The following is a 25,622-nucleotide window of genomic DNA, read 5'->3' as shown; positions in this document are numbered from 1 at the left end:
TCGATTTCAGGAAGGCCTTCTCTGACCACGACTATAGACTTCTTGCTGATACTGGAGACCACCCGGCCTCTCCTCCGTCGACCCACGCGTCACCGGCACTGCCAAAGGCGACTCTTGACACGGTGGCGGCTGGGAACGACAAGAAGGAGGAGTAGACGGAGCGGTTTCTTTTTCCATTACTACACGGAGTCTTGCATTTATGAACTCATGCATAGACCGGGCGGGATATGTCATTTGCATTTGCGGCGGGTTTGTTCACCAAAATCGCTTTATCGTCTCTAAAAGTTGGGCCGCCCCTCATGATACCTCCCTTATCTCGATAGACGTTACCCATCAGAGAAACGGCCAGGGCAAAGGGAGACATTGTTGTCGAAGTGCTTTTCATTACCCAGGAGTTCGGGACGGGGAATTGATTGACTTTTTTTCGCTTCTGCACTCCTTGTGTCCTTGTTTGTACACTTCACAGGTTCATGCACTTCATGTTGCCGCTGCTCCCCATGAAACGGTTGATGGATGGGATGGAGACGCAAAAGGGCGATGGGCAGCCCATTTCTCTAATGAATTCATGTTTTATGACCTTTGCATCTTTTCCTTCTTTATCGAAGCAATCCCTTTAGTTGTACTTCGGACAAGAGCAGCGAACGGGCCATCAGTGGCAGCAGTTCCGGCAACGTCCCATCTTCCATTCTGAGCATCGCTGCGCTGTGCTTGTTTTGGGAACTGAGAACTGCTTGATCTCATGCACTCTCTTCATGGGGCTTCATTGTTTCAACACCCACCATTTTCGTGGATTTGCTGTCTGTCGTGTCGATTCAATTGACTCTGTTTGGTCGCAGATGAAGTTCTATCGCTCTGAGCATGGGTGGGGGTAATCAGGGACGAATGAGTGATTTACAAATGGTTTGAGGAGAGGGAAAGATCGGGTTGGAATTGGGGCTATGTGACTTGTGATTTGTTAAAAAGAAATGCCGCAAACGGGAGAGAGGGATCCTGGAAACAAACAAAGGAGTGTGTGTTGCACAACAGAGGCATTAGACAGGCCATCTTGTCTTGATAACGGTCAAGTTACCTTTGTTCCTCGTCCCTTGATATATTTACTATTGTTGGTTGGAGTCGGTGAGCCTAATCCAGATTGTTCGCCTTCCACCAAGAAATCCTTCTCATACACTCCGCCCGGTGGTATGTGCTTCCAACAACGTGTCTGTGACAGAATCGAGTCTAGCAGATCCAGATAACGCGCAGCATCGTGTCTCATTGCTTGAAGGTAGGGTTCAAAAACATGCACGCATTTCCATGAAGCCAACAAAATTGCCGACCCAATGCCCAAACCCCCACCATCCCCCCCCACAAAAAAAAAAAAAAAAACCCCCCCAACCCCCCCCCCCCCCCCCCCCCCCCCCAAAAAAAAAAAAAAAAAAAAAAAAAAAAAAAAAAAGGGAGACAAGACATCAAAGGAGAGAAAAAAGGACCATCACCCGGTGACTGATTGTATGTACATTCCAGCCTCTTGCCCAGCACACCTCTCTCTTCTCTAAGAGACCATGAGTCCTAGTTTTGAGAACAGAGTATCCATCGCCACCCACTGCCGGCCACACTTCTCCAAGTACTTGTCCACCACGCCCTTCACGGTGGAAAACCTAGCTCTGTTGCGGTCCGCCAGGACGAGCATATTGTCCCTCAGCTCCCCGGGCGGAAGGGCCTCGCCGCCGCCGTCGGCGGAAGCCGAGACGCGCTCCAAGGCCCGATCGACGTCCCACAGCGAGGCAAAGTAGAGCAGCTGATTGTACACGTCCCGCTCGCTCATCTCGTAGCGCATGCGGCCGGTGCAGCCGCGGCCCAGCCCCTTGGGCCCCAGGCACCGGCTGCCGTAGACGCTCATCTGGCGGGTGCGGTTGCCGCAGCTCGGGTCGTCGCAGACGAGCCAGCCCTCGTAGTAGCGCGCCGTCTGGGCGCGCACGGCGCTCTCGACCTGGGCGACGATGGAGAGGGTCGGCAGGATGGCCTTGCAGCTGGGGCAGGACACGCCCGAAGGGGTGACGCGGTCGGCGGAGCCGACGAGGCCCTCGAAGGGCGCGCTCGCCTTGCAGGAGCGGCAGCGCAGAGTGAGGCGGGCGCAGTCCCGGAAGCGGACCGCGTCGGGGATCTGGGACTGGAGCGGGTGGATCTCGTGATCGAGCTTGCCGCCGGACGAGTTGGAGGAGGAAGCGCCGTTGTTGACGTACCGGCGGACGTCGAGGCCGAGGTTGTCGGCGAGCTGGGCGGTCGAGGTGCCGACGATGTTTGCGCAGAGGCGCTCGACGGGGGGGAAGATCTGCTTGCCGAGGTACCACTCGACGTCGGGGGTCAGGCCCGAGTCGGGCTTGAGCACGTCCTGCGGCGTGTAGGCGCGCTTGGCGGCCGGCTCCGAGGTAGTCTTGCTGTCGCCCGTGATGATGTACGATATGACGTCGCCTTTTCGCAGCGTCTTCCCGCGCGCGAGCTCGCGGAGGGCGACCTGGACCTGGGGCATGTTGTCCGCGTTGGGGTATTCCTTGGGCGCCTTTCCGAGCTGGGTGAGGATGATGTACTTGGAAGGGGGGATCGCTTGCTCGCGCATCTTGCCCGAGATCTCGCGCAGGTACGCGTGGATGCGCTGGACAGAGACTTCGGTGTCTTCGCCCGAGAGGATCTCGTCCAGGATGCGCTTCGAGACCTCCCTCGACAAGGGGCAGTACTCGCGACGTCTCATGTCGAGACCCTTGACCTCCATCTTCTCGATATACTTGCCGTTGACCTCCACCATGTTGATGGCGGCGTACTTCTTCTTCGCTTGGAGGAGAATGCGGCGGAAGACGTTGTCGATGTCGATCTCGAGCCGCTGATACCGCTTGTTGACCTGGTTCTTGAACTCAGAACCGACCTTGAGCGCATCGCGCATGTTGTCAACGTTGGCATTGATCATGACGGAGTCTGTGTCGCCGTAGATGACCTGCAGATTCAGGCTCTCGGCCAGCTCCTTGGTGCTGCGAAGGATCTCACGACCCTTGAACGTGGTGAGCACGGCCAGGGGTCTTGCGTAAAAGCGAGACTTGGTAAACCCGAGACAGCCATACATGGAGTTGGCAGTCAGCTTCAGGGCAAGCTGCTTGATATCCCAGGTCGCGATGTTCTCGGGTGTTGCATTTGGCGACTTCATCAGACCTTTCACTACCTTCCGCCGCTCGACCAATCTCCTGATGAGCTTAGGAAGGATGGCTTCTTCCTTGACGGTTGGGACGGGGGGTACTCCTTCCTCATCACCCGACTGGTATCGTTAGCTGTGTGCTGAAGCGAGCGAAGGAGGGAGGAGGGAGGAGAGGAAACATAGAAAAAAGAAGAAGAAGAAGTCGACGACGATGATGATGAAGACGAGATACTCACCACAGACGTCCGATCCACCGTGGTGAAGCAGATGTTGTACTCCTGGATGATGGATGGGTAAAGAGAGTTGAAGTCCATGACGAGGACGAATTTGTCGTAGAGCCCCCTCTCGGGCTCGAAAACGAGACCGCCCTTGTACTTGTCTTTCTTCTGGCCCTCGCCGCCGTCCTCTTCCTGGTTCTCCTCGTCGAAGCGGCCCCGCCCCCGCAAGGGTTGCTTGTCCGGGCAGATGTACTTTTGGTTGTGGAACTCGTGGAGCAGAATGTACTCGTTGCGCTCTGCACGGGTGCCGGTAAGCGTCCTGGCCCACGAGTTCCCTGCCAGGTTGGTGAGGATCTTAGTGAGCGGAAGAATCTGGGTCCTGAGGGCCAGGGCGGCGATGAAGTAGGTGTCGGTCTCGGCATGCGATAGGTAGTCCATCAGGCCCTCTTTGGAGGCGGCCCACGTCTTGAGCGCGTGCTCGTTGTCGACATCCCGCCGACGGTTGTCACCCGAGAGGTAGAGGCTGCACATCTCTGTCAGACTCCACGACTGGCACTTGAACATGACGGATTTGCCGGCATCGTTGGCGAGGTCGCACAACAGGCGGCCAGCCATGACCTTGCGTTCCGCAAAGACGTTGCCACCGACTTTTCCGATGGACGACGGCCACGCGGATCGTCTTAATCTCCCTAGCCGGGACCATTGGTGCGTCTTCTTCTCGTAGAGGCGGTTCAGCAGGATGCTGTAGTCAACGCCCTCGAGCTGATGCCCGAGAATGACATCAGGGTCGACGAGATCGACCTGCGCCAGGAAGAAGGACAGAATATCCGACTCCTGCTTCATGAGCTTGATCAGCCCCTTTCTCCGTTCTTTGGCCATCTTCTCGAACCCGAGGGGGAAAGCATTCCCTTGCGGCCGGACGATGGTGAAGGTCCGGCAGGGCAGTTTATCGGCGGGGGTCGTGTCCGTGAGTGACACGTCCTCGTAGATCCTCGCGCTGATAGCCAAGATCTCCTGCTTGTTCTCTTTGGTGTTGAACGTGGTGCGCAGAGCGATGCTCATGAGAGTGAGCGGAGGCGCGTCTTCGCTCTCGCTCTCGCCTATCGGCGCGATCATGTTTGGATGCTCAACCAACACTTCGAGCCGGCAGTGTGACGCGTTTCGCAGGGCGCCAAAGTCTGCGTCCTCAATCCTGAGCCAGCATGGTCCCATGATCTTCTTCCAGAGAACGAACTGTTCAAACAGCGATGTGTTGGTGCCGAAGACGTGCGAGAAGGTCTCGCCCTTGGTTCCGAGCTCCAGGGGGGGCTTGGTGTAGGGGTAGAGCAGCTTCAGGTACTGAGCCTCGGCCGGGATGTCGGGCAACTCGAACGCGTACTTTCGGGTGCAGGCCTTGATCTTGTGCATCTGGACGTTCATCTTGGTCATGATGGCGTCGACTTCTTGGTAGACGTCCATCATCTCGACCTGCTCCGTCGTCTCGACGCCGCCGCGCACTCGGTGCTTCCGGGGAAGGAAGTAGAGCTTTCGCAAGATGTTGTCAACCTTGACAAAGCAGCTCACGTAGCGGCCGGTCTTTTTGTTGAGGACCTTTCCAAAGAGACACAAGCTGCCGTTCACCTCGGTGTAGTCGGTCCAGTACATGTTCAAGCTCCCGTCTTCCTCGATGGCATCCTTGTAGTCAATCTTGCCTAGGCTCCTGGCCTCCGGTTGCGAGCTGCTGATGACATTGAGCTTCTCGTTGATGCCGTTCCACGAGGATGCGTCGACCGCACTCTCCGGCGCCCTGACAGGCGACGAGCTCTTCGGGGCCGGGTCTGGCTTGGTGACGTTTTTGATTTGTTTCGAGGCGGATAAGTTGACGCTTGCGGCAACAACGGCGTCAGCATGCGCAACCTCTATCATTTCGTCGTCGTCATCGTCATTGTCATATTCGTCCGCGTCCACCTTGGGCTGTATTCTCCGCTCGGCAACCGTTGCGGCGGGCGAAGACGGCGCAGGATCGCTCATGACCACGTCGACGGGCGCAGCAGGCTCGTCTTCCACAGCCGCAGGTGGCACAAAGTCGTCTTCAATCATGGCAACGTCGCTGGCCAAGGGCGACGATGCGCTGCCATCCAGCATCTTTGTCTTCTTGGGCGCTGGCTGCCGGGCTTCTCGCGGCGGAGACAGCGGTCGAGTCTTCCTCCTTTCGGCCGACCTGTCCCTCTTCTTCGATATCCTCGATACGGGCACCGGGACGTTCGCATCTACCTCCTCAAGGAGGTCGTCGATGAATTTCTGGTCATCCTCGGTTTTGATGAACTGGCGCCGCGTTAGGTCAACGGCACGGCGGCGGTGGAGACGAGGACTGCGGCTACACTGACCTTGGGCTTGGACTGCGCCTTGGCAACGCCCTTCATGAAGTATTCGGAGATGTCCCGGTCGTTGGCGTCTCGTTTTGCCTGCTCATCGTCGCGTTGCTTCTTGGCTAGATGGGAGTGGAACCGTCAGCTGGATGGGCCATCTATAGAGCGCGTGCCAATGGCGGCGTGCCGAGGGACTGTTCCTACACTTGCGGTCCTTCCCGCGTACTGGTACGGCATCGTCGCTCTCGGAGTCGTAGTACGTCTGCACACGGTCCCACTCCTCGCGGCCGTCGTCGGCATACCCCTCGCCGTTGTCATCGACGACGAAATCGTCCTCGTTGAGGCGGGCTCGCACAATCTTCTTGTACTGGTCCTCGTCGACCTCCTCATAGAGAGCCGGGGCGTCCTCCACCTCGTACGTGTCGAACTTCTTCTTGCCCGCCTGGCGCAGAGCGCGGAGCTCGGCAAACTTGTCGCGCTTGCTCGCTTTGGGCATGTTCGTGTCTTTGGGATGCTTCTATTGTGTGACTGGGCAAGAGAGAGGGTGACGGCACGACTACTCAGTCTGGTGACATGGACTCTGGGATAATTTCTTTGGATGCTTTCGTCGACCCCAATTGTCAAGAAGAGAACACAGGGTGGGTTGTTGGTTTGTATTGCGGGTTGCGGGGGGCATTGCACGGGTCTCATTCGTTAATTGAGAGCGAGTTTGACGGTGAACGCGCTTTTCGCGACTTTCGCGTTTGGCGACGCGTAACCCCTGTAAAACTAGTTGTACTCTGTAGTGTTGCGGATAGTTATCATACACTAATCCGTACTAGGTAGTTACCTACTCTGTAAGCGTGGTTGGCCCCACACCCCTGCGTTTCCAAAATCTCCCCGGCAGGCAAAGAGGGAAGAAAAAATGTAGCTGAGCGCCAAGGATCGCCAAAAGAGAGAAAGCAGCAGCGCAAAAGTCCAACAAGGGCTCCAGCCTCGCAACGTTGCCATTGCCGTCACCAGCTCCTGCGAAGAACGCGGCCAACTCTCATCTGTCTCATCTGCGAGGAAGAATAAAATATTCCGCACGCAATTGACGCGACGCCACAAGCAGCGCACGACTTTGTGCGGTCCCGTCTTGCTACTCTGCCCCCCGCAAGGGCAAACCCCCCTCGCCGAACATGTTCGTCTGTCGGGGCTGCCTTCGAAGCCTCACGAGCTCGCGCGGAACCCGAATTCGGTCATCCCGTCTTCTGAGCCATCCGCAGATAGCCACGACTTCGGTATCCGGCCGGCGAGCATACACTGCGAATGGGCCAAGTTTAGACCAGCGTCGCGCCGTCGAGGATGCTATACGAGCCGCCGAGCAGCATCCTTCGCCGAAGGAGAGCAAGCCTTCCGGGACCCAGTCGCCCGGTGACAACAATGGGGACCTGGCGTATGATAACGTCAACACGAAGGGCGACGAGTATGGGAAGCAGAAGTATGAGAAGAAGTTGGAAGCCTCGGTTCAAAAAGTCCTTCGCCTCACTACCGACCCCTATCACATTGCTCAGCATGTCGCGAAGGTGCTTGAGAAGGGCCGCTTTGACGAGGCGCTCATGACGACGCGCATGGCCAGCCGCAACAACAAGGTCGAGGTCAGCTGGAATCATCTGATCGACTACTTAATGAAGAACCACCGCCTTCACGCGGCCGTGAAGCTCTATAACGAGGTACGCACTCCTGCTTCTTTCCATGGCCCCCGCGGCTGTCCCCTTTTGCTGATTCCCGCGTAGATGAAGAAGCGTGCCCAGATACCCAACGCGAAGACGTACACCATCATCTTCCGCGGCTGTGCAGAGTCTCCCCATCCCAAGCTCGCCGTCTCGGAAGCCACCCGAATCTACAACTTTATGATCAAGTATGGCCCTCTCAAGCCCAACACGATCCATATGAACGCCGTCCTCGAGGTCTGCGCACGTGCTGGGGACCTGGAGAGCCTCTTCACGGTCCTGGCGACTTGCAACGGGAGTATGCGTTCCCCTGATGCCCATACCTACACCATCGTGTTAAACGCCCTGAAATACGACACGAGCAAGGTGGGCAGCGCCAATCTGGGGCTGATCGACGCCGAGGTCAAGCGGGAGATCCAGAAGAACATTCATAGAGCGAGAGCAATCTGGTCCGACGTCATCGCGAACTGGAGGAGCGCCAAGATGATCATTGACGAACCGCTGGTCACTGCCATGGGTCGGGTACTTGCAATGGGCGATTACAAGGACAACGAGAGCGTCTTGGAACTCCTCGAGCAAACCATGAAGATCCCGAGGTTCGACAAGCCCAATGTCAAGCTTCCCGACGTTTCAGCCGACGCCGGACCGGACGCCGCCAAGCTGCCAGCGCCGGAAGGCCAAACCGTCGAAGCAGGCAACATGTCGCCGAAGGACCGGAAGGCGTTGGCCAAGTCGAGGGCGGACAAGTCTCCCCTCTATGCCAAGCCCGGAAACAAGACCTTGGCTCTCATCTTCAACGTCCTCGCGGCGACCCGCAGAACGTCGAGCGCGGGCAAGTACTGGAGCTACTTCACCAACGTCCTCAAGGTCACGCCAGACCAGTACTCCTACAACTGGTACCTTCGGGTCCTCACCACCGGCCACGCCAGCGGTCAGGTCGCCGAGCTCATCGCATCGATGCCGACCACCCTGCTCACCCCGCTCACCTTCCGCCGCGGCTTCACGGCCTGCATCCGCGACAACCTCAACAGGCACGCCTTCAAGCACGCCTGCCGCATCTTTGAGGTCATGATCACCACTCAGCGCTACCCCGACGCCCTGGCCATGCGCCTGTTCCTCCAGGTCGCCCGCGGCAGCACCCGACACTTTTACGAATCGTCCCCGAAACAACAGCAGCAACAACAAGAGCAACAGCAAAAGCAACAAGAACGATCGGACCAGCAGCAGCAGCAGCAGGAGCAGCAGCAGCTGCTGACCCCCGGCTTACCAGAGCCACAAAAAGAAGGAGCCCTCACGGGCAAGGCGGGCCACGGCGCCCAGATCATCACCGCGCTCTCGTACATGTGGGAGCCCTTCCGGATCCTGACCGGCTCGCTGTCCTACCCGGAGGCGGCGACGCGGTCCCCGCAGGAGGAGCTGGACCGCAAGCGCGGGTCGATGCAGGAGATCTCGGCGACGGCGCGGCGCATGATCGCGGGCATCGACCGCGTGACCAACGAGGAAGGCATGGCGGACCGGGAGGCGGTCAAGCTGTGGCGGGCGCGGCGCATCGTCCTGCAGAAGCTGCTGGAGCGGTACATGCGCATCATGTACCCCGGCGGGTCGGCGGCCCAGGAGGAGAAGGAGCGCAGGACCGTCTTGGAGGAGGAGGAACGGTACGAGCGGGGTTCCCCTCGGCAGGCCGCTGGTGAAGCCTCCTCCTCGTCCTGAAAGTCGAGACGCGCTCGTTGGGGCGCTGTCGAGAATGCTGTAGGATAGCAGTGTACATTATGAGCTTGGACTATGTAAAATAAAAATAATACCGTCAAACGACACAACTTGCAAGGGAGAAACCGTGTTGTTCATGTTCGCAAAAAGCATGTTCGCCTGCAAGAGAAGTTTCCGTCTCGAAGCGACGTGATGTATGGAGACAACCTCATAAGCACTACGAAGCCAATTCGCAAACCCCCCAGTCCTAACCATATTCCTGAAGCATGCAATTCCCACCCGCACGCCGCGAGACCTTTATTCCTCCGGCAAGTCTTCCAACTAAACGAGCCCGCCAGCGGGAGGCACCACTCGCGTCCGAGCCATCCCCCTCACCAACTCATCCACAACCACACCCCTCCGGCCCCTTTCCACGAACCTTCGCTGACCCTCATTGGCCCATCCCCTAGCACCCACGTATTGACCCCCAATCGCCTCCTCCAGGTTCTCCTCATCTTCATCCCTATCGCTTTCTACCACACCGTCAATCTCGGCAGCCGCTAAGCTTGCCTGACTCGGACTGGCCGAGCTGGACGGACTTGGGGGGGTTACGACCGGCGAAGAATCAATCGTCGAGCCGGAGAGGGTGAGAGTACCGGGAGAAGAGGGATCCGCCTCGCTGCCGCCGGTCGAAGGAGAAACAATGATCTCAGCTAGGGACAAACGCGGGGACCGGTCCGGGGAGACGAGTTGGTGCTTCTTCGGGGTCTGTGGCGCGGGCTGCATCTCTGAGTCTGGTGTGGTCTGGTCTGTTTGGCTGGGGTGGCTATGGCCGCTGCAAAGTACGAGGAAGAGAGTGTCAGCTGCTGGGAGATTCGAGACAAAGGGGACAAGGAGGTATGACTGACTCGGAAGAATCAGCGGGCGTGATGGTCCACAAGGTTCGTAAGGGGGGCCTGGCCGCTGGCCGGGACAGTTCAATGCCTGAGACGGGTTAGCACAGGTGCTGTGTGTGCATGGTGTGAAGATGTCGACGGAATACTGACCGCTTAAGGAACGGTCCTCGAAGAAGCGAAAGTTGCCATCCACCACTTCTGGGTTCTTGTTTTAGCACCTTGATGGAAAGGTGAGCGGCTAAACCCGGCTTACCTCGAACAGCCCGCTGAACGCCAGATCGAAACGAACTCCAGCTCCCTGCGTTGGAAAGCATCCTAGAATGCGCTGGCGGGACAGTCATGGCCAGGAAGTTTTCCTTGTCCGAGTCGGAGAGCGACGATGGGCGGCTGAAGCGCGCATCACCCCGTCGACGGAACCTCGCAGGCAGAGAATGCAGCCTGAGACGTCCCCGAAAGGGCCGACGTCTTGCTGGCGGCGACCGCGATGACGTGGTTTCTGACGACGAGGGCAGGTTCGTTGTGTGCAAGTTCTCCTCTAGCTCTAGCTGAATGTCGTGGGAGCTCTCGGACGACTCGAGAGCGGCATGACTATGACGGTGGAAGCGAGCGCCGACAGAGCGGAACCAGCCGCGCGTGCTCTTCAACGGATGCGGTTGGAAGGTCTGGGGATTGTTGTATGCCGTGGTGCTATTGTTGTCGTTGTCGTTGGAGGTGGTGGTGTTGATTGTACCGCCACGACTGAGGAAATACGATGCCTTATAACGGAGCGAAGCCGCGATCGACTGCCGAGAGCGGCTCGTTTGGAGGCTTGCCTGTTCAGCTAGGCCAACAAAGTCCCGGGAGCTCGACATCGCTGCCATGCTCCGGACTCGATACCACGTCGAATGGAATACAATGGTTAAGACTGAAAGGAAAAGGGACGAACCCAATGTAATGATATCAACGCGAGGCCTGGCCGGCTTGCTAATGTGATAGGGGCATGGTTAGACAATGGTCTGGATTCGGGACGCCAAACACGACGTAAAAAAAGAAAAACGGCATTGACTTGGCGATCCAAGTGTGCCTACCGGGTCCAGTGTAACAAACTGGATGGCAAAAGTCACGACTACCAGAAGACAATCCAATCATGATGGGATTGGGGAAGGTGCACTGCCTTCTCGCGCAGTCAAATTCAAGGAAAGAGACCGGATCACCATGTATGCCTAGCCGGGAAGGTGCTGCTTGAGAAACCCAGGGGCTGCAGGATGGGTAAACAATTCTCTTCCTCTTCCTCTGCCAGCCAGAGTCCTAGCCAGTACGCACTTTCCACAAGTCGCAAAAAAAAAATGGTCATGAGCTGTGCGCTGGCCTTTTACTGATGGTCAGCCGAAGCAATTGCCGTATCTGTTATCCTCGATCTTTCAACAAGACCGCATGTTTGTTCACCGTCCGCAATTTGTCCAATTGATTGCAGGGGTGGTGACACCACCCGCCCGTCCGTCGTTCTCTCGTTCCTTAGTTGTTTTAAACCGGGTAACGCCAGTGTACGCCGTCGAATTTGGCACAATGGAACCTCCTTGTGTGCAAGTGTTTTTTTCCGCATTCCATTTCTGTCCATCAGCCAGTGCAAGGTGGATGAAATGGCCGCAAGTCAGTAATCCGACATGAGTCAAGGTGCGCAGGTCCGAAATCGTAGCGGCGGCAATAATAGGCGGAAAATGAGGGCAGAGAAGCAACTATCTCCCACCGAAGCGTCCCGCCCTGCTGAAGCCTCGGCCCCGGCGGTTCGCCGAGACCAGACCGTCGCTGTACAACCCCCCGCCGACTCCTGCTGCCGGTCCCGTGGGAGGTTGCCTTCCAGTGTTGAGATCCGCATCCATCGGGTCATCGAAGCCGTAGGAGCCGTCCATCACCACGCCGTTGTCGGGCGGCGGCCGGGTTGCGGTTTGCGTGGGGGGGATGGATGGGGTGTTCCCGATCTTCGGGTAGACCCTCAAGACGCGGCCGTCGGCCTGACATGGTCAGCTTACAGCGATGAGGTGCGAGAAGGGAGGTGGGAGGAGACGCACTGTCTGGTTGTTGAATGTGGCGATCACGTTCTCGGCACCCTCCTTGCTCTCAAACACGATCTCTGCGATCACGATCGGATGTTGTTTTACCAGCCGGCAGCTGGTGATGATGCCCCCGACAGGGGTCATGGCGCTCTCGATGTCGGCCGCCGTCGTGCCCGGGGCGAAGTTCTGCGCCATGACAACAAATGGGCCGGCCAAACCGCGGATCGTGATGCCCTTGTTGAACGTGGTAGCCGGCTTCGCCATCGCTCTTGGCTCTGTCGGAATTGCGCCATTGATGGGCGCCGTCTCATCCGCTCGCCGCTGCTGGCCTTGAGATTGCTGTAGCTCCGACCTTATCAGCGCCTGCGCCATCTGGGCTGCACGGCGCGTTTGACGCTTGTGGCTCGCGGGTCCGGTCAGCGGCGCGTTCGGGTCAGTGATGCGCGCGGCGAGAGAACCGGCGCCGCTACCCCTAGCCTTGCCGCCGGCCTTGGGTCCCCGCGCTTGTGTCTCGTGCAAATCGTGCGTCCACTCGCCATCGATGTTGCCTGTGCTGTGGCGAGGCCGTGTGGCAGGTTCGGCGCGTTGCTGCATGCGGCATTAGTGGCGTACGTTTGGACGACTCGGTTGAGCGACTGAAAGAGGAGCCAAACCTTCTTCACTCCGGCGCGGCTAGCGAGGCTGCCGGCAGCGGTTGCTTTGGAGGCCGGAGTGCTTGAGCGGCGGCCCTTACCGAAGATTTTGGCGGCGAGTTCTTCATTCTTTCTGCGATCGCGGGCTGTATATGTTTTTCGTTAAAAATCCCAATTCTCGGCTTCCAGGTATAGAGCGCGCAGATACATACCCTCATGAATCATCCTCTCCAGGTCGACGGCGACTTTGCCGCTATTGTTGCCGTTGGTAGCCATGGCGCCGGAATCGAACGCGGTCGGCCAATCGACGTATGAACTTGTGTGAAAGTGAAACCGCTGGTAGCAGTTGCTCCCTGCGCGCGTAAAAAGCAGTACGTCGTGGTGTAAGAAGCCTTTGGGAAGTGCGTCGGCCAAGTGGGCGGCGGATCTTCAACAATTGATGCGGTCGAGCCGAACCGTGTTTCTAGCGCGCTGGCGAGGTTTTGCTTGGCCAGGGTCCCTGCCAACTGATCGAAGCTAAGATTCCAGCGGGTCAATCCAAGGTTCTTGGCATTAGCCCCATTCCCCCGGTTCGGCGCCAGGTACCCAAGTACTTATTGAAGTAGTGTCCGGATTAGTTACATACAGTAGTTATGTACGGAGAACGGATTACACTATATTCGGGTACTCCGTAGTGCAGTCCCCTCCTTGACCGTACTGTACACCGTACACACACAGATTTGGTATTAGGTTCCATACCTTATGGTTGCTGCCACTGATGTTCTCGAATGTTTTTGAGAGACCGACACTTCTCTCCCTAGCGCATTCGCTGTGGAGGCAGTTTAGCTCTACTGCAGATCGTTTGAGACTGCTTGTTCTCATTCTCTCTCCTACAAGTGCTTCATGTGTGTAGGAAGAGCTAGCTAGGGACAGGGCAAACCCAACCAACCATACTACGTTCAGATAACCACCGACTCGGCATATCCGAATATCCACCGGTTTCGTATCATCGGACTCGAGCAGCATCTGGGCGAGCCACCCAATCTTCCATTCTTCGGAATGAAAAGTGTGAAGTGAAAGGATATGGATGCCACAAACTGAGAACAACAAGTCAAATGCGTCTGCACTCCCCTATTCCTCCATGGTCCTTCCCAGCACCTGCTTGAACTCATCCCTCCTAATCCCACCCCCGCGCGCGCAGAGACAGGCTCCTCTCTCGTTCGCGCGTACATCTACCCCGATGGTTCGAATGGAAGCGAAAGTTGCATGTTAATCTCCCACCACTCCCGATGCTTGTCCGCGTTTGCGGGATACAGGCGTGCCGAGCAAACCGCTTCCTCCCTTGATTTTTTTGTGCCATCCGTTTCATGTCATGGCCGTCGCTGCTGGCCGGCGTCGTTCACTTGCTGCCGGGTGTCGAGACGGTCACACAACGCAGCTGCGGCTGTCGACCTGTATCCCTGCTTATGGCGATCTTTCCACTGCCTCCGCTATCCATCTTCTCCTAGGTAGATTCCCTCGAGATCAAGACGGTGGGGATGGACCTGCATGTTAAATGATCCGAACGATGCAACGTTAAAATCTGGCCCGCAGGCGGGTAGGCAAGTAAAGCAATCAAGAAGCGACTCTCGAACACCGGAAATGGCAATTGCAATGTCGCAGTCAGTGGGAATCCCATAACGTCATGCCCCGTCTTCCCACTCTCAAGTCCTCGCGTTATGTAATATCCAAGTAACATAAAAAGTTTTGCCGCCCTGCTCGCCCGGAGCAATCTCAATGCCACGGGCTCTGACCGCTGCCCATGAACCCTTCCTCCAGCGTCCGCTCCTCCAGGTTCCGGATAAAGTCGCGGTTGCCACGACCCGTTTGCTGCGCTCGGCTTCCTCTCCTCGGCTGCCTGTTTGAAGTCTGGTGGTCCATGCCGGCGAGTCCTTCTGGAGGCGGAGGGTAATAAGCAGGGCTTGGTTGAAGTCGAATGGGCTGGTTGGGATCCAGATGACTGGCGACCCTTTGAATCGAGGCGGGAATGCCGCTCTGCTGTTGTTCCATTGTTGAGGCACGCTGCCTGGGTCGGTTCTGCTGGGCGTACATATTGGACTGGGTGTAGTTGGCTGGCGGCATTTGCACCCCCGTCTGTCCCATACCCATCTGGCCGTATCCGCCCTGCTGGCCGCTGTATGGTGGCGGCGCTCCAGGGTGCGTGTTTGTCGGGGTGTACATGTTGTTGCTTCCATAGAGCGGTTGTTGCTGTGAGTGGCCTTGTTGCTGGTATTGTACCGGACCCATCGACCCATAGGCCCCTTGTGCCGCCGTGCTTGCCTGGGCTTGGGCCTGAGCAGCCTGCGCCCTCTGCTTGCTCAGGGCTTCAGCCTGTAGCTGCTGTTGTGTGCCAGGAGCCGGCGACCGGTTCAAAGCGCTCGATTTGAGGTTCATGGGTGGCACGAACTGGCCTGTGAACTTTTGTTGAGTGATGAAAGGGTGCAATTTTGCCTGCTGCGGGGACCATCTCTCAAGCGGATTGATGGTCAACAAACCCCTGACGAAATCGATAAAGGCGATGCGGTTATTCATCTCTGAACACAAAGGGTGTCAGTTCGAATTCTCCCCTTCCCGACCAACATGAAAGCGACAACTCACCCCTCTCTATTTCCGACGGTTTCATATTCTTCCGCGGCATCGGGTACGACTTGATGATTTCGGGTAGCGTGTTCGCCTGGAAGTACTTCTTGCTAGGCTGCTCTTTCACGCCGTGTTCGCGCGAGTACTGCTCCATGCTCTTCAGGTGGTAAGTCCGCCGGCCGAACTCGTCCTGCCTCTTCTCGAAAAACTCTCCGGCCTGCTTGCCCATCTCAATCATCCAATTTGGAGGGTTTCCGAGCATCTCGACGATCCTGGAGACCTGGTTGTACTCGGATGAACCCGGGAAGAGGGGCAGGCCGAGGAACAGCTCGACAACGATGCAACCCAGCGACCACATATCGATGGCTGAAGAGTACGGCAAGCCGAGAAGAACCTCAGGCGACCGGTAGAATCTAGACTGGATATATGTATAGACCGTCTGTCGTTCATCGCATGCGGAACCGAAATCGATGATCTTGATGATCGGGCTTTCGAGGTTCTTTAGGAGGATGTTCTCCGGCTTGAGATCGCAATGAATCAGCCTTGCCTTGTTCAGCAAGGCCAATCCATTGAGGAGCTGCTGAGCAAAGACGCGGACAAGGGTTGTGCTGAGACCCCGGAACTGGTTCTGCTTGATCAGCTCGTACAGATTCACGCTGAGCAGCTCAAACACCAAGCACAGATGCTGTCTGTGAATGAATGTGTCCTTGAGCCGCAGCAGATGGTGGTCGTCGTTCTTATCCAATTTGGTGTTAAGCTGGGCCGTGTCAGCACCGACAGTCATCCAGAACGGCACCGCGGGCGCGTACCAGATCAAGAACAGACACCTCCATCATACTCTGGTTGAAATATGCCGTGCGGTTCTTGATGACCTTGACGGCGACGACCTCCTGCGTCTTCATGTTTTGGCACTTCACGACTTGGCCGAAGGTACCCTGGCCGAGAACGTCCAGGATCAGATACCGGTTCCTAGGCGACTAGTCAGCTCCCATGGCCCCCACATCAGGAGGGTTCAAACACCATACTTGTGTCCAGCTTCCTCCGAACCAAGGATGTCGTTGACGTATAGGATGTAATCGCTGTCTTCGTTATCGTAGCCATCGTTCTTCACTCCCTTGCTCGGCTTCGTCAGGACGCGGCGTGGATTGCGCGACGACTCGTACTTGAACCCGGGGTTACAGATCCGGTAAGTGGCGGGGAGTTGCACGGTAAGCGCTTGCAGGGGCTGTCATAGCTGTCAGTATCGCGTAGCGACACACATCACGGGACGCCGGGGTAGTTGCTGACGCTGATGAAGCCGCCTTCGGGATTCGCTCGTCGGAACGGCGGTTGGTCGTTGACCTTGGGTTTCAGGTCGGTCGGCGCCCGGATGCGCCTGAACTCGGGCACCGGCCCCCTGTCATGCGTGGCCGACTGCGGCGGGGCTCGTTTGGGCGACTTTGGGTCCGTATATGAGCCATCCATGGGAGTCATGGCCGACGGCGAGTATGATTCCTGGTTATTGGCGTATTGGTTGATGGGTGGTAGTTGAGGAGCTGCCTGGCGGCTGCCGTAGTACGGGCTCTGCTGCGGGGCATAGTCCGAGGAGCGGGTGGGCGATTGTCTATGCGCGGGCTGCTGCGAAAACTGGCCGGAGCTGGCCGTCTTGGGGCCGTAAGGTGACGTTGGGGACATGACCTCCATGGGCGAGTATCGCTGTGCGGCAGCGGAGGGCTCTTGCTGAAGGTTGGCGGTGCGGCCGCTCGAGAGATGGTGTTGATGATGGGGCCGCATGGGGTACTTGGCGCTGGTGCTCAGGCTGCCGTAGGAATCGTGCGAGTCCTGCATCGGGACGTCGCCGTTACCGTCGCGCAGATGAGGGCTCGACATGGGCGATGCTGCTGACGATGTCGTCTGGTGCGGGTTTAGGCCGCCTTGGTAGTTATCGTACTTGAAGCCCGCCGGGGGTTGTTGCGCCGGGTTCTGGCCGCTGCTACCAAAGTCTCGGGGTGACATCTGATTGCCAGTGCTTCCATTGTATCGTCGCGGGCCGCCGGCGCCGGCAGGGTCGTTGTACGCCTGCCATTGCTCCATGGCTGCTGCTGGAAACAACGGGAGGGCGACGCTCGCGGGTTGCGTGTTCTGAGGTTTGCGTTGGATGTGTCGCAAGCAAGGTCAAGGTAAACGAGTTTGGGGTCCTTGGGCTCCTCCCCGTCTGGTGGTGCGGAGGGAGGGGGACCCGCTCAGCCAGAAAGCGGGTCGGCCACGGCACACTGCGCAGTCAGCCAAGGTTTCGAGCAGGGGTAGAGGGCGCTTGGATGGACGCGTTTGGCAGGAGCTCTGAGCGCAACCCGCACGCCGTTGAAAGGTCGACCGAAGGAAAAAAAAAAAGAACAAAACAACGGAGAGCACAGTCTCCCGCTCTCGAGAAGAACAAGACCAGCTTTGGTCAAAATGTGCGAAATCGTCTGACGTGTGCAGGCAGGAAAATGAGATACACCAAAGCTGCAGGTTGATAATGATGATGATGATGATGATGGCAAGCGATACTGGGCCAAGGTCCCTCGCCCGATCGAACACCCCACACTTCCTCGCAAATCGATGCCACCAAGCACCGAGTCAACCCCCTGGTCCTAGTCGTTCAGGTAGTGGGTAGTGCCAGACCGAACAGGCGCCGCTTTTTGGTCCTACTCGGGCCACATACACAATGAAGTCTTTGCCACTGGTCCAAGAAAACCACAAAGACACAAGGGCCCAGCGAGCGGCGATGGGGGAAGACTCGTTTTGTTGGAGCTAGTTGTTTCTCCGTAGCTCGCTGCGATTCTAGAACTCTGAACTCAATGCGAAGAAGCGGCTATTGCTTCCGGTTTTGAGCTCGGCAATCTCCCTAATGCCTTGCCATTTCTGACTCAAGGCTAAGATAGAGCACAACAGACGCAATTCAGAGCTTATGTGCGTCCGCACTACCCTCCTGATGGGACGACAGCTGGTCCGAAGCACATCTGGGACACTCATAAACGACCCATCACCTTAAGTAATACTGCGTCCGGCTCTGTTCGTCTGTTGTTGTAACTTTTTTCCGACTTCGCGACAAGCGAGCTCTCTTGGCACCTCGTCCGGCTCAGACATTGCATTGCATGGTGTTTCCAGAAACTGCATATACGTTCGTATGTGAAGCTTGTTCTTTCCCTTCGCCCTATTTGCCATGAAAATCCGCAAGAGAACGACGGAGAGCCAGTGGCAAAACATAAGAGAAGTAAAATAAGCCCCGTCCAATCACCGGTGGCACTAGACGGGGTTTAGGCGTTTGATGCCCCGCGCCGGGCGGGCCAACGTAGGGGCTGCTGGGTGGTGGTGGTGGTGGATGGTTTTTCGTCTAGTTATTGGCTACCCTCTCAGCGGGTCTCAGACGGGCCTTCGAGGTTGGTGAGATGGCGCACGAATTGCTGCCCAATAATCCGCAACATCATCCGTACTCCAGTACGGATTACTTGAATGAGGTTTGCATGTATGTACATACCTACCAGGTACATACATGAGGTACCTACAAACTTCGTGTTTTTGGCGCCCAAGGCCCATATGAGCACACTAACCTACTGCGAGCATTACACTGCAAACGCTCCACAAATTCTAACAGATCAATTATACGGTGTTACGGAGAAACGGGGACATGGTTGTCAAACAGTAAATGGCAATAGCCAACACGCTTCAATTCTTTCTGCCCAAAACACCGATTTTATCCATAATAATTGAATCAATCTTCTTCCCCCTCCCCCCCCCTCTTTCAGGAACACCTCGTTAACCCCTCGTTAACCCGAATGTTTAATATCCACGCCTCCCCGTCCCCGCGAAGATGCATGCCTGGCTTTGGAAATTTGGCCAAATTGTTCCCATCCTAAGCCCAATAATCCTTGTGAGCTTAACTGACCTCGGCGGCGTTTGTTTGGCTGACGTTCGCAGAAAAAAAAAAAGTTTTTTCGACTCCGTCCGTATCATCAAAACTGAGAAATAAGAAATAAGAGAGCATCACCTGTTGCGCCAGAGCAAGCAGACGCTGCCAGAGTCGCGGGACACCAGAAATCTTGGCCTCGTTCCATCCAAAGAGAATACGACCGGCCAGGCAGAAAGCGTTTGCCATGATTGGATAAGGTGCCATCCACCGCCACCTAAGAGAAATTGAGGCAGAACACAGCGCGTAAAGTTCACTTCAAGACTTGTGGAAGTTTCAGCAACAGATGAGAGAGGCGAAGAAGAAGTAACTGATCAGATCATGCCCAAGGGGGGATCACTGCAGACATGAAGAGGAAACGGAGACGACGATAACGACAACGACGACGAGTAACGCAATCAGCAAGAGAGAAACGTAATACACCTCAATGGAAGAAGCAAAGACGCTCAATTTCCCGACCAGATTCCCGAAAATCAACTCGAATGACCGCCAGAAAGGTTTCTCAGATCATGAAAAGACGTCCCGTCGTTGGAAGAAATTGTAACGCTCCAGCATCAGTGCAGGCTTGAGTGGGAGAGCCGACGTAAGGTCGAGAACGGTCTGCAGGTGGCACAATCAGCGACGGCCTTGCTGTCTGGATTTCTAACCCTGATAGCCAGAAAAGCCATTGTTAAAGTTCTGGCCCGGCGGAGGCTGGTTCCACTGCGCACTAGACTGCTGACCACGGCCGTAGCCGCCGGCGCTCGGGGGACCGCTGTAACCCATGGGCTGGGCGCCGTAGGCAGCCGGCGACTGAGCCTGAGGTCCAGCGTAGCCTGGCTGTTGGCCTGGGCCGTAAGAACCTGTGCAAACATTAGCCACCGAGCCCGGAGCAAGCGCTTCACGGGAGCACCTACCACCACCATACTGGTTGAAGTAGGTCGAGGGAGTGCCGGGATAACCAGGGGTCTGCGCGCTCTGGGGACTGTATGGCTGGTGGGGGTCAAACTGCTGATGATGGTTCGGTGTCTTGTCCTTGCCCCACTACAGTTGGTTAGCTTTCAAGGTTTCCACTAGAGATGGAGTTGCTCGTCACGTACGCTGCACTTGAGGGGGCGGCCATTGACGTTGTACCCATTGAGCTGGCAAATAGCCATGGCGGCGTTCTCGTGTGTATCCATCTTGATAAAGGCGAAACCGCGGTCGGCCTGGAAACGGGACTCGACGACGAAACCGAAGTTCTGGAACAGCGGAACGATGTCGGTTTGGGTGGTATAGGGGGTCAAATTGCCAACGTAGCAGGTGGTCTGCCAAGCCGGCGTCTGGTTGACGACCATGTCATAACTGTGAACGCCGTGGGTAGGGAAGTGGTGGTGACCATAGGGAGTGGTCGGGGTCATGCCCATCTGTTGCATAGCCTGCTGCTGTGCTATCGACGGCTGACCCTTCTGGTTGGCCCAGTTGCAGCGGATGGCACGGGAGCCGAGCCACTCGCCATCCATGGAACTCAGGGCCTTCTCGGCATCCGCGCGTTCGCGGAAAGCGACGAAGCCGTAGCCACGGGAGCGGCCAGTCTTCATGTCCCACATGACACGAGCTTCGGAGATGGAGCCGAAGGCGGAGAAGGCCTGGAAAAGAACCTCGTCGTTCACCTCGTTGGAGAGATCGCCGACAAAAATGTGAAAATGGTTCGAGGTATCCTCCTTGTTGCTGTTGTTGGACTGGTAAGCCCAGTTGACGCGAATCTCCTGTGGGGTGCCTATTAGCATGGCCAATGCGTATTCGATTCTGCCGCAAGATGCATACCGATTGATGAACACGACGGCCGTTCAAGGTTTGCATGGCACGCTCGGCGGCACCGGGGTCATCGTATTCAACGAAACCGTAGTTGTAGCCCTTGGCCTAAAACCACCCAGACCGATCAGCAGGCAAGTCGACGACAAGGGGAACGAGTAGAAGATAATGAGAGAGACACTAATCGATGGAAAGTGACATCAGGAGCGGGATTGGTACAGTTGTGACTTACATTCTTGTCCGGAATGATCTTGACACTCTGGACATGGCCGGTGGTCTCGAAGATCTGACGCAGGACATCCTCAGTGACTCTCGGGTCCAAGCCACCAACGTACAGCGCACGCTTGTTGGGTTCCGGAGCAGCGCGGCGACCGAAGGGAGCACCACTGCCGGGAGACATGATGCCGCTCTTGTCGCCGCCACCTCCCATCGGCGAAGTGATTGCGGTCGGGATCGGGTTCGTGTTCTGCGGAATATGCAGAGGCGGGGGGGGAATGTGCGACGGGTTGGAGCCCGAGTTCTGGCCGTTCTCGTAACCAGGCGCGCCCGCGTTGGGCTGCGGCGGCGGCGGAAGCTGACCAGAGGTCGTGGGGGGACCGTTATCAGCCATCTTTGGGAGTAGTTGTGTCGAGAGTTGCTGGAGGAAAGAGGAAGATGTTCGCGGCGAATGGGAGAGATGTGCCCAAGGGTAGTTCTTGGCAACGTAAAACCCCACTGAGGAGACGGTTGCTGCAGACAGTCGCTCCGGGACGTGCTAGCGCGAAGGGACCTCGGCGACCTCGACCTTCTTTTTCTAGCGAAAAAGGAAGCAGGAAGCAGGACGTGCCAGTTCTGAGTACCTTCCGCAAAGCCGATCCACGAGCAGTGATGCCCTGTTGCTGCGAATGGAAAAAAGCAAGAGCAAAGAACGGCTGGCGCTTGCGAATCTCGCTGTTTTTCAACCGGTCGCTTCTAAAAAATCGCAGCTGAAAGACAGCTGCCTGCCGACCTAAGCGTCTGATAGGGATTGCAGACCCGCAGCTGCACTGTGTATGTCGCCTACTAGCGGAGCACAGCGTCGCCCGGTTCCAGAGAGAGGACCGGACAGTAAAACCAGGACTGAAGTTGGCGTGCGACTGAAAAGCACGGAATGTAGACGCTCAAACCCGAACTGTGTTTGGAACCGTGAGGAGACAGCGACGAATAAGACAAGGCTGGATTGACGACCGACAATGACAATGGTTAAGAAGATGAGCAGGAGAGAACCACAAAAGAAGAGGGAAAAAACCCGGCCGTTAAAAGAAAGGAGGAGAGCCTCCGAAATCAAAACAGCACCGGCCGACCCAGAAGGATGCGCGACAGAACTCCTCGGTGGTTGAAGGAGGTCAAGGGAAAGGGTGTAAGAGGGAGAACACCAAAGGCATTGCTCAAAGGAGGGGGAATTTTGACTGTGCCATTGGCCTGGGATTGAGCATCACTAGCTGGCGCCCGAGCACGCTGAAAGAAAGGACGAACGGTCCTCATGGTGGTCATAGCGGCAGCCCCTCACCAGCATTTCACATGGAACCCGTCTGCGCCATAGTACCATGCCCTGTCCCTTGACTCGGGGTGGAGGGGACCTGCCCGCCTTCCCACTTTCCCCTATCAATGTGTTTTTTAGCACAGCAGCACAAGTACTCGAGTGCGAACCCTAAGTATGGCAAGTACTAGTAGTCCGCTGGGAAGACGGTAGCAAGTGGATAGTACCTAGCTCAAGAACAGCACCTTAAAGTAGCACTAACTTCCAAATCACCTTGAACATTAACTATGTCTTTACGAAGTAAGCCGTACAGACTGCAGAAAGGTAGCTCCGTGTGGCAACGCAGTAGGATCTACCCCTTGATTTTTTTTTTTTTTTTTTTTTTTTTTTTGCGTGCTTCTTGTAGTTTTTGCAAATACTAACCCGGGATTCACCGAGAAGAGTTACGTCCTTGTGTGATTGCAGATATGCCTTGCCCCAATCCGCAGGCATAACCTGAAGGCACTTGGATAGGCCCCAATAATTGATGCGCTGCAAGTCCCTTTTAACGACGCCCATTGTCGACCCCACCTCACCCGACATTGTGGCTACCCAGATATGTGCTCCATACGGTAGCAAAGAAGGTACGCGATGAATGTACGTCCGTACATCGCAACCGGGAGTCAGCGCAAGTAGGCCAGGTACGTACTCAGCCTTACACTACTCCGTACATTAGTATCGCAAGTTGTTCCGTTACTGGTTGTTTCTCCCCTTTAAACCCTCAGTGGCCCAGAATATTAGAAAAGTGAGTGACAGGAACACGGCGGTCAGTGAAAAACAAAAAAAGGGGTTTAAAAAATCGGTTGAAGAATAGCATCACTCCCTGACCCTGTAGTATCTCGGTATCTTGATGCGACCGATGAGAGGATGCGGAGCGGCGGGGTCGCCCGTTTGTTGGTCAATCTGGAGCTGCCTCGCTTATACTACCGTGTAATCCGTAAAGACACTAGCCTGGGCTGAACCCACTTACATCAGCCAAGTATTATGTGTTGATTGGCTGAGAAGCTTGAACAGAACAAGCAACCAGGGGTCGACCGCTGAAGTCCACAGTTAGTATAGCCCATCTTCTTGCATCAGCTGCCTCGTTCTCAGCCAGATCCATCGAACTCCAAACCAACATCAGCTCAGAAACCTGCTCACCGCCCTAGTACAGTGCAGCCGGAACGCCTTGCTAGCGACCCGTTTAGCGGGACGAGCTCAGTTCCCCATTGTTATCCTAACGTTTGTTGCCCCGAACCGGCGCCGACAACGGTTACCGAACGGCTTCATCCGTTCAATCGTCCGCGTTTGGTCGGTAACATCTCAACTCCCTGGCTCCGGATCGTCAGCAGCCGTTTGCAAGGGGCCCAATTCCTGCACTTTTCCCCCAGAAGCTTTTCAAGATGTCGGTTCGACGACAAATTGATAGGCTGCCCAACGTTGTCAACGACGTGGTGAGTAAAGACGTTGCCGGACCTCAGCGATTCGTATCCGCTGACTGTATCGGTCGGACAGCTAGTCACCACAGCCAAGGCCTTCAAGACTGCTAGGCGAGATGGCAAGGCGAACCCCGCTGGCGCCGCTGCGGCGATAGAGTCGCGCATTCCAGATGCGGTCGAGAGGTTCAATGCCATCCTGGACGATGTGGAGAGTGATATTGTAAGCATCCTACTCGGTGAGCGATGGTCAACACTCCCGCTGACCCCGCGAAGCTGCTGGCCAAAGCAGTGCTCGAGCGAGACCTCAAGCTTGTTAGGGCGAAACGCCAACAGCCACCACCAGAGCAGAAGGCCGTGGCTCCCCCAGCGCCAATGGCTGTTGACCTGGAGTCTCCGAAGATGGCGGCAAAGGAACCTCTCACAGGTTTGCCAGGGCCGCCTCCGTCTGGGACTCCGACAAGCGGAGGCAAGGCCAACAAGCCGGTCGCCCCGTTTCCAAACATGGGCTTTGAGAGCACGACACCCGAAGCGGCGGGTGTCCCCAGCCCAAAGGCTGTCCCTCAACCGAACATTTCTAAAAACTTGGTTCGACCCGGCGGCACCGCACTCGCTGCTGCCGCGGCTGCCAGACCGGCTAGCGCTCCACCGAAGAAGGACGTCAAAGTGTCGCCACCTCAGACGAACCGGCCAGGCGGCGTAGCGACGGCCCCTCAGACTCCTCTTAATCCCTCAGCACAACAGGTTAAACCGTCGTCCACGCCTGTTGGGCCGAACAGACAAACCCCCAATTTGACTCCAGGCAACGCTGGAGGCGTGGCTGCCCCAGTGTCAACTGCCCCAGCGCCAACTGCCCCGGCGTCAAGTGCTCCGGCGCCAACTACTCCGGTTCCAACTGCCCCGGCGCCAACTGTCTCGGCGGCCGGAAACGGCAGTCTGTTCACGGACATGACTTTTTCGGTAGCGCCTCCCTTGAATGACTCGCAATCCCAAAAACCAGCCCCGCAACCGCAAAGGAGGGAATCACAGCAGCAATCGGCCCCACCACGGACGGATGATGCTAACGCTGGAGCCGAGAGTGTTCCCGCACCGAAGGCGGAGCAGTCCACAGGAGCCCCGGCGGACGTGGCCAGCACGGACGCTGGGGTTCGGGACGCCAAGAACGCGGAAGACAACAGCATGGCCAACATCGATGACAGTATCGACGGGCTCTTTGACCTGGGTTCTGGTGGAATGGACAGCATGGATATGGAATACGACCTTGGCAATGGAGACAACAGCAACTTTAACGACATGTATTTCGGCACGGGAGATAACAGTGGCGGTAGCGGCGAATTCGACGATGCCTTCTTCAATCTCAACGGGTAATCTAGGGGACAGACAACTTGGGGCAGCGGAGTTCCGGAACGTGTAGGGTAGGTTTTTTTTTTTTCACTTAGATACCAAGGCTGGCGTCGAGGCGATTGAATTCCGACATTTGTCCGGCGTATTTTGGTCGAAGTTGGCAGTGGCTTCTCTTCCGTACCTCCCTTTCTCTCTCTCTCTCTCTCTCTCTCTCTCTCTCTCTCTACCCAAGAGATTCAGGCCTACTGATGGTGCCCCGGGGTCATATATGCCTCCAGTCGCGGGTTATCCATGATCGCTCTCTCGGGATGAGAGCAGTATACAACAAGACCAAATCGCACACAGCCGCCACTTACA

General features: G+C 56.6%; 8 protein-coding genes across 8 annotated transcripts; 2 read left to right on the top strand and 6 right to left on the bottom strand.

Annotated features, from left to right (window-relative positions):
* Nucleotides 1–1,435: 1,435 nt before the first annotated feature.
* Nucleotides 1,436–6,272, bottom strand: P884DRAFT_326603 (uncharacterized protein). Its single transcript, XM_069445482.1, has 4 exons — nt 5,934–6,272; nt 5,748–5,851; nt 3,400–5,685; nt 1,436–3,283 (listed from the first exon to the last, which is right to left on the bottom strand). Exons 1-4 carry the CDS (start codon nt 6,223–6,225, stop codon nt 1,532–1,534), a joined length of 4,434 nt encoding a protein of 1,477 aa, XP_069302176.1. The 5' UTR covers nt 6,226–6,272; the 3' UTR covers nt 1,436–1,531.
* Nucleotides 6,273–6,659: 387 nt separating this feature from the next.
* P884DRAFT_215732 (uncharacterized protein) lies at nt 6,660–9,252 on the top strand. The gene is made up of 2 exons (XM_069439280.1): nt 6,660–7,423; nt 7,487–9,252. Exons 1-2 carry the CDS (start codon nt 6,890–6,892, stop codon nt 9,131–9,133), a joined length of 2,181 nt encoding a protein of 726 aa, XP_069302175.1. The 5' UTR covers nt 6,660–6,889; the 3' UTR covers nt 9,134–9,252.
* A 199-nt stretch (nt 9,253–9,451) lies between these two features.
* Nucleotides 9,452–9,895, bottom strand: P884DRAFT_274431 (uncharacterized protein; the record flags this gene model as incomplete). Its single annotated transcript, XM_069442718.1, has 1 exon — nt 9,452–9,895. The coding sequence occupies one exon, from the start codon at nt 9,893–9,895 to the stop codon at nt 9,452–9,454; it is 444 nt and encodes a 147-aa protein (XP_069302174.1).
* A 208-nt stretch (nt 9,896–10,103) lies between these two features.
* On the bottom strand, nt 10,104–10,856 carry P884DRAFT_189260 (uncharacterized protein; the record flags this gene model as incomplete). The annotated part of the gene is made up of 1 exon (XM_069437426.1): nt 10,104–10,856. The coding sequence occupies one exon, from the start codon at nt 10,854–10,856 to the stop codon at nt 10,104–10,106; it is 753 nt and encodes a 250-aa protein (XP_069302173.1).
* Nucleotides 10,857–11,720: 864 nt separating this feature from the next.
* On the bottom strand, nt 11,721–12,946 carry P884DRAFT_190330 (uncharacterized protein; the record flags this gene model as incomplete). Its single annotated transcript, XM_069437507.1, has 4 exons — nt 11,721–11,996; nt 12,054–12,626; nt 12,692–12,816; nt 12,883–12,946. 4 exons carry the CDS (start codon nt 12,944–12,946, stop codon nt 11,721–11,723), a joined length of 1,038 nt encoding a protein of 345 aa, XP_069302172.1.
* Nucleotides 12,947–14,422: 1,476 nt separating this feature from the next.
* Nucleotides 14,423–17,341, bottom strand: P884DRAFT_274428 (kinase-like domain-containing protein; the record flags this gene model as incomplete). Its single annotated transcript, XM_069442717.1, has 5 exons — nt 14,423–15,222; nt 15,287–16,025; nt 16,078–16,237; nt 16,294–16,493; nt 16,556–17,341. The coding sequence occupies 5 exons, from the start codon at nt 17,339–17,341 to the stop codon at nt 14,423–14,425; spliced, it is 2,685 nt and encodes an 894-aa protein (XP_069302171.1).
* Nucleotides 17,342–19,620: 2,279 nt separating this feature from the next.
* P884DRAFT_13128 (uncharacterized protein) lies at nt 19,621–21,768 on the bottom strand. The gene is made up of 5 exons (XM_069437202.1): nt 21,202–21,768; nt 20,982–21,077; nt 20,276–20,923; nt 20,093–20,219; nt 19,621–20,038 (listed from the first exon to the last, which is right to left on the bottom strand). Exons 1-5 carry the CDS (start codon nt 21,577–21,579, stop codon nt 19,839–19,841), a joined length of 1,449 nt encoding a protein of 482 aa, XP_069302170.1. The 5' UTR covers nt 21,580–21,768; the 3' UTR covers nt 19,621–19,838.
* A 1,845-nt stretch (nt 21,769–23,613) lies between these two features.
* Nucleotides 23,614–25,366, top strand: P884DRAFT_215721 (uncharacterized protein). Its single transcript, XM_069439279.1, has 3 exons — nt 23,614–23,939; nt 24,001–24,144; nt 24,198–25,366. The coding sequence occupies exons 1-3, from the start codon at nt 23,889–23,891 to the stop codon at nt 25,287–25,289; spliced, it is 1,287 nt and encodes a 428-aa protein (XP_069302169.1). The 5' UTR covers nt 23,614–23,888; the 3' UTR covers nt 25,290–25,366.
* Nucleotides 25,367–25,622: the final 256 nt, after the last annotated feature.

This window comes from Thermothelomyces heterothallicus (genome assembly GCF_042370625.1).
Source record: "Thermothelomyces heterothallicus CBS 202.75 unplaced genomic scaffold P884_scaffold_1, whole genome shotgun sequence".
Lineage (NCBI taxonomy): Eukaryota > Fungi > Ascomycota > Sordariomycetes > Sordariales > Chaetomiaceae > Thermothelomyces > Thermothelomyces heterothallicus.
This window is presented reverse-complemented; position numbering and strand designations above follow the sequence as displayed.

What these genes read in the sequence shown, in the direction of transcription:
- P884DRAFT_13128 (XM_069437202.1), bottom strand. Translation starts at nt 21,579, where the DNA reads ATGGCTGATAACGGTCCCCCCACGACCTCTGGTCAGCTTCCGCCGCCG. An exon ending in GCCGTCGTGTTCATCAATCG is followed by an intron (nt 20,924 to 20,981) that starts GTATGCATCTTG and finishes GGCACCCCACAG; the next exon opens with GAGATTCGCGTCAACTGGGC. An exon ending in GCCGCCCCCTCAAGTGCAGC is followed by an intron (nt 20,220 to 20,275) that starts GTACGTGACGAG and finishes AACCAACTGTAG; the next exon opens with TGGGGCAAGGACAAGACACC.
- P884DRAFT_215732 (XM_069439280.1), top strand. Translation starts at nt 6,890, where the DNA reads ATGTTCGTCTGTCGGGGCTGCCTTCGAAGCCTCACGAGCTCGCGCGGA. An exon ending in CCGTGAAGCTCTATAACGAG is followed by an intron (nt 7,424 to 7,486) that starts GTACGCACTCCT and finishes ATTCCCGCGTAG; the next exon opens with ATGAAGAAGCGTGCCCAGAT.
- P884DRAFT_326603 (XM_069445482.1), bottom strand. Translation starts at nt 6,225, where the DNA reads ATGCCCAAAGCGAGCAAGCGCGACAAGTTTGCCGAGCTCCGCGCTCTG. An exon ending in ACGCGGGAAGGACCGCAAGT is followed by an intron (nt 5,852 to 5,933) that starts GTAGGAACAGTC and finishes ACTCCCATCTAG; the next exon opens with CCAAGAAGCAACGCGACGAT. An exon ending in AGGCGCAGTCCAAGCCCAAG is followed by an intron (nt 5,686 to 5,747) that starts GTCAGTGTAGCC and finishes ACGCGGCGCCAG; the next exon opens with TTCATCAAAACCGAGGATGA.
- P884DRAFT_215721 (XM_069439279.1), top strand. Translation starts at nt 23,889, where the DNA reads ATGTCGGTTCGACGACAAATTGATAGGCTGCCCAACGTTGTCAACGAC. An exon ending in CCAACGTTGTCAACGACGTG is followed by an intron (nt 23,940 to 24,000) that starts GTGAGTAAAGAC and finishes TCGGTCGGACAG; the next exon opens with CTAGTCACCACAGCCAAGGC. An exon ending in ACGATGTGGAGAGTGATATT is followed by an intron (nt 24,145 to 24,197) that starts GTAAGCATCCTA and finishes GACCCCGCGAAG; the next exon opens with CTGCTGGCCAAAGCAGTGCT.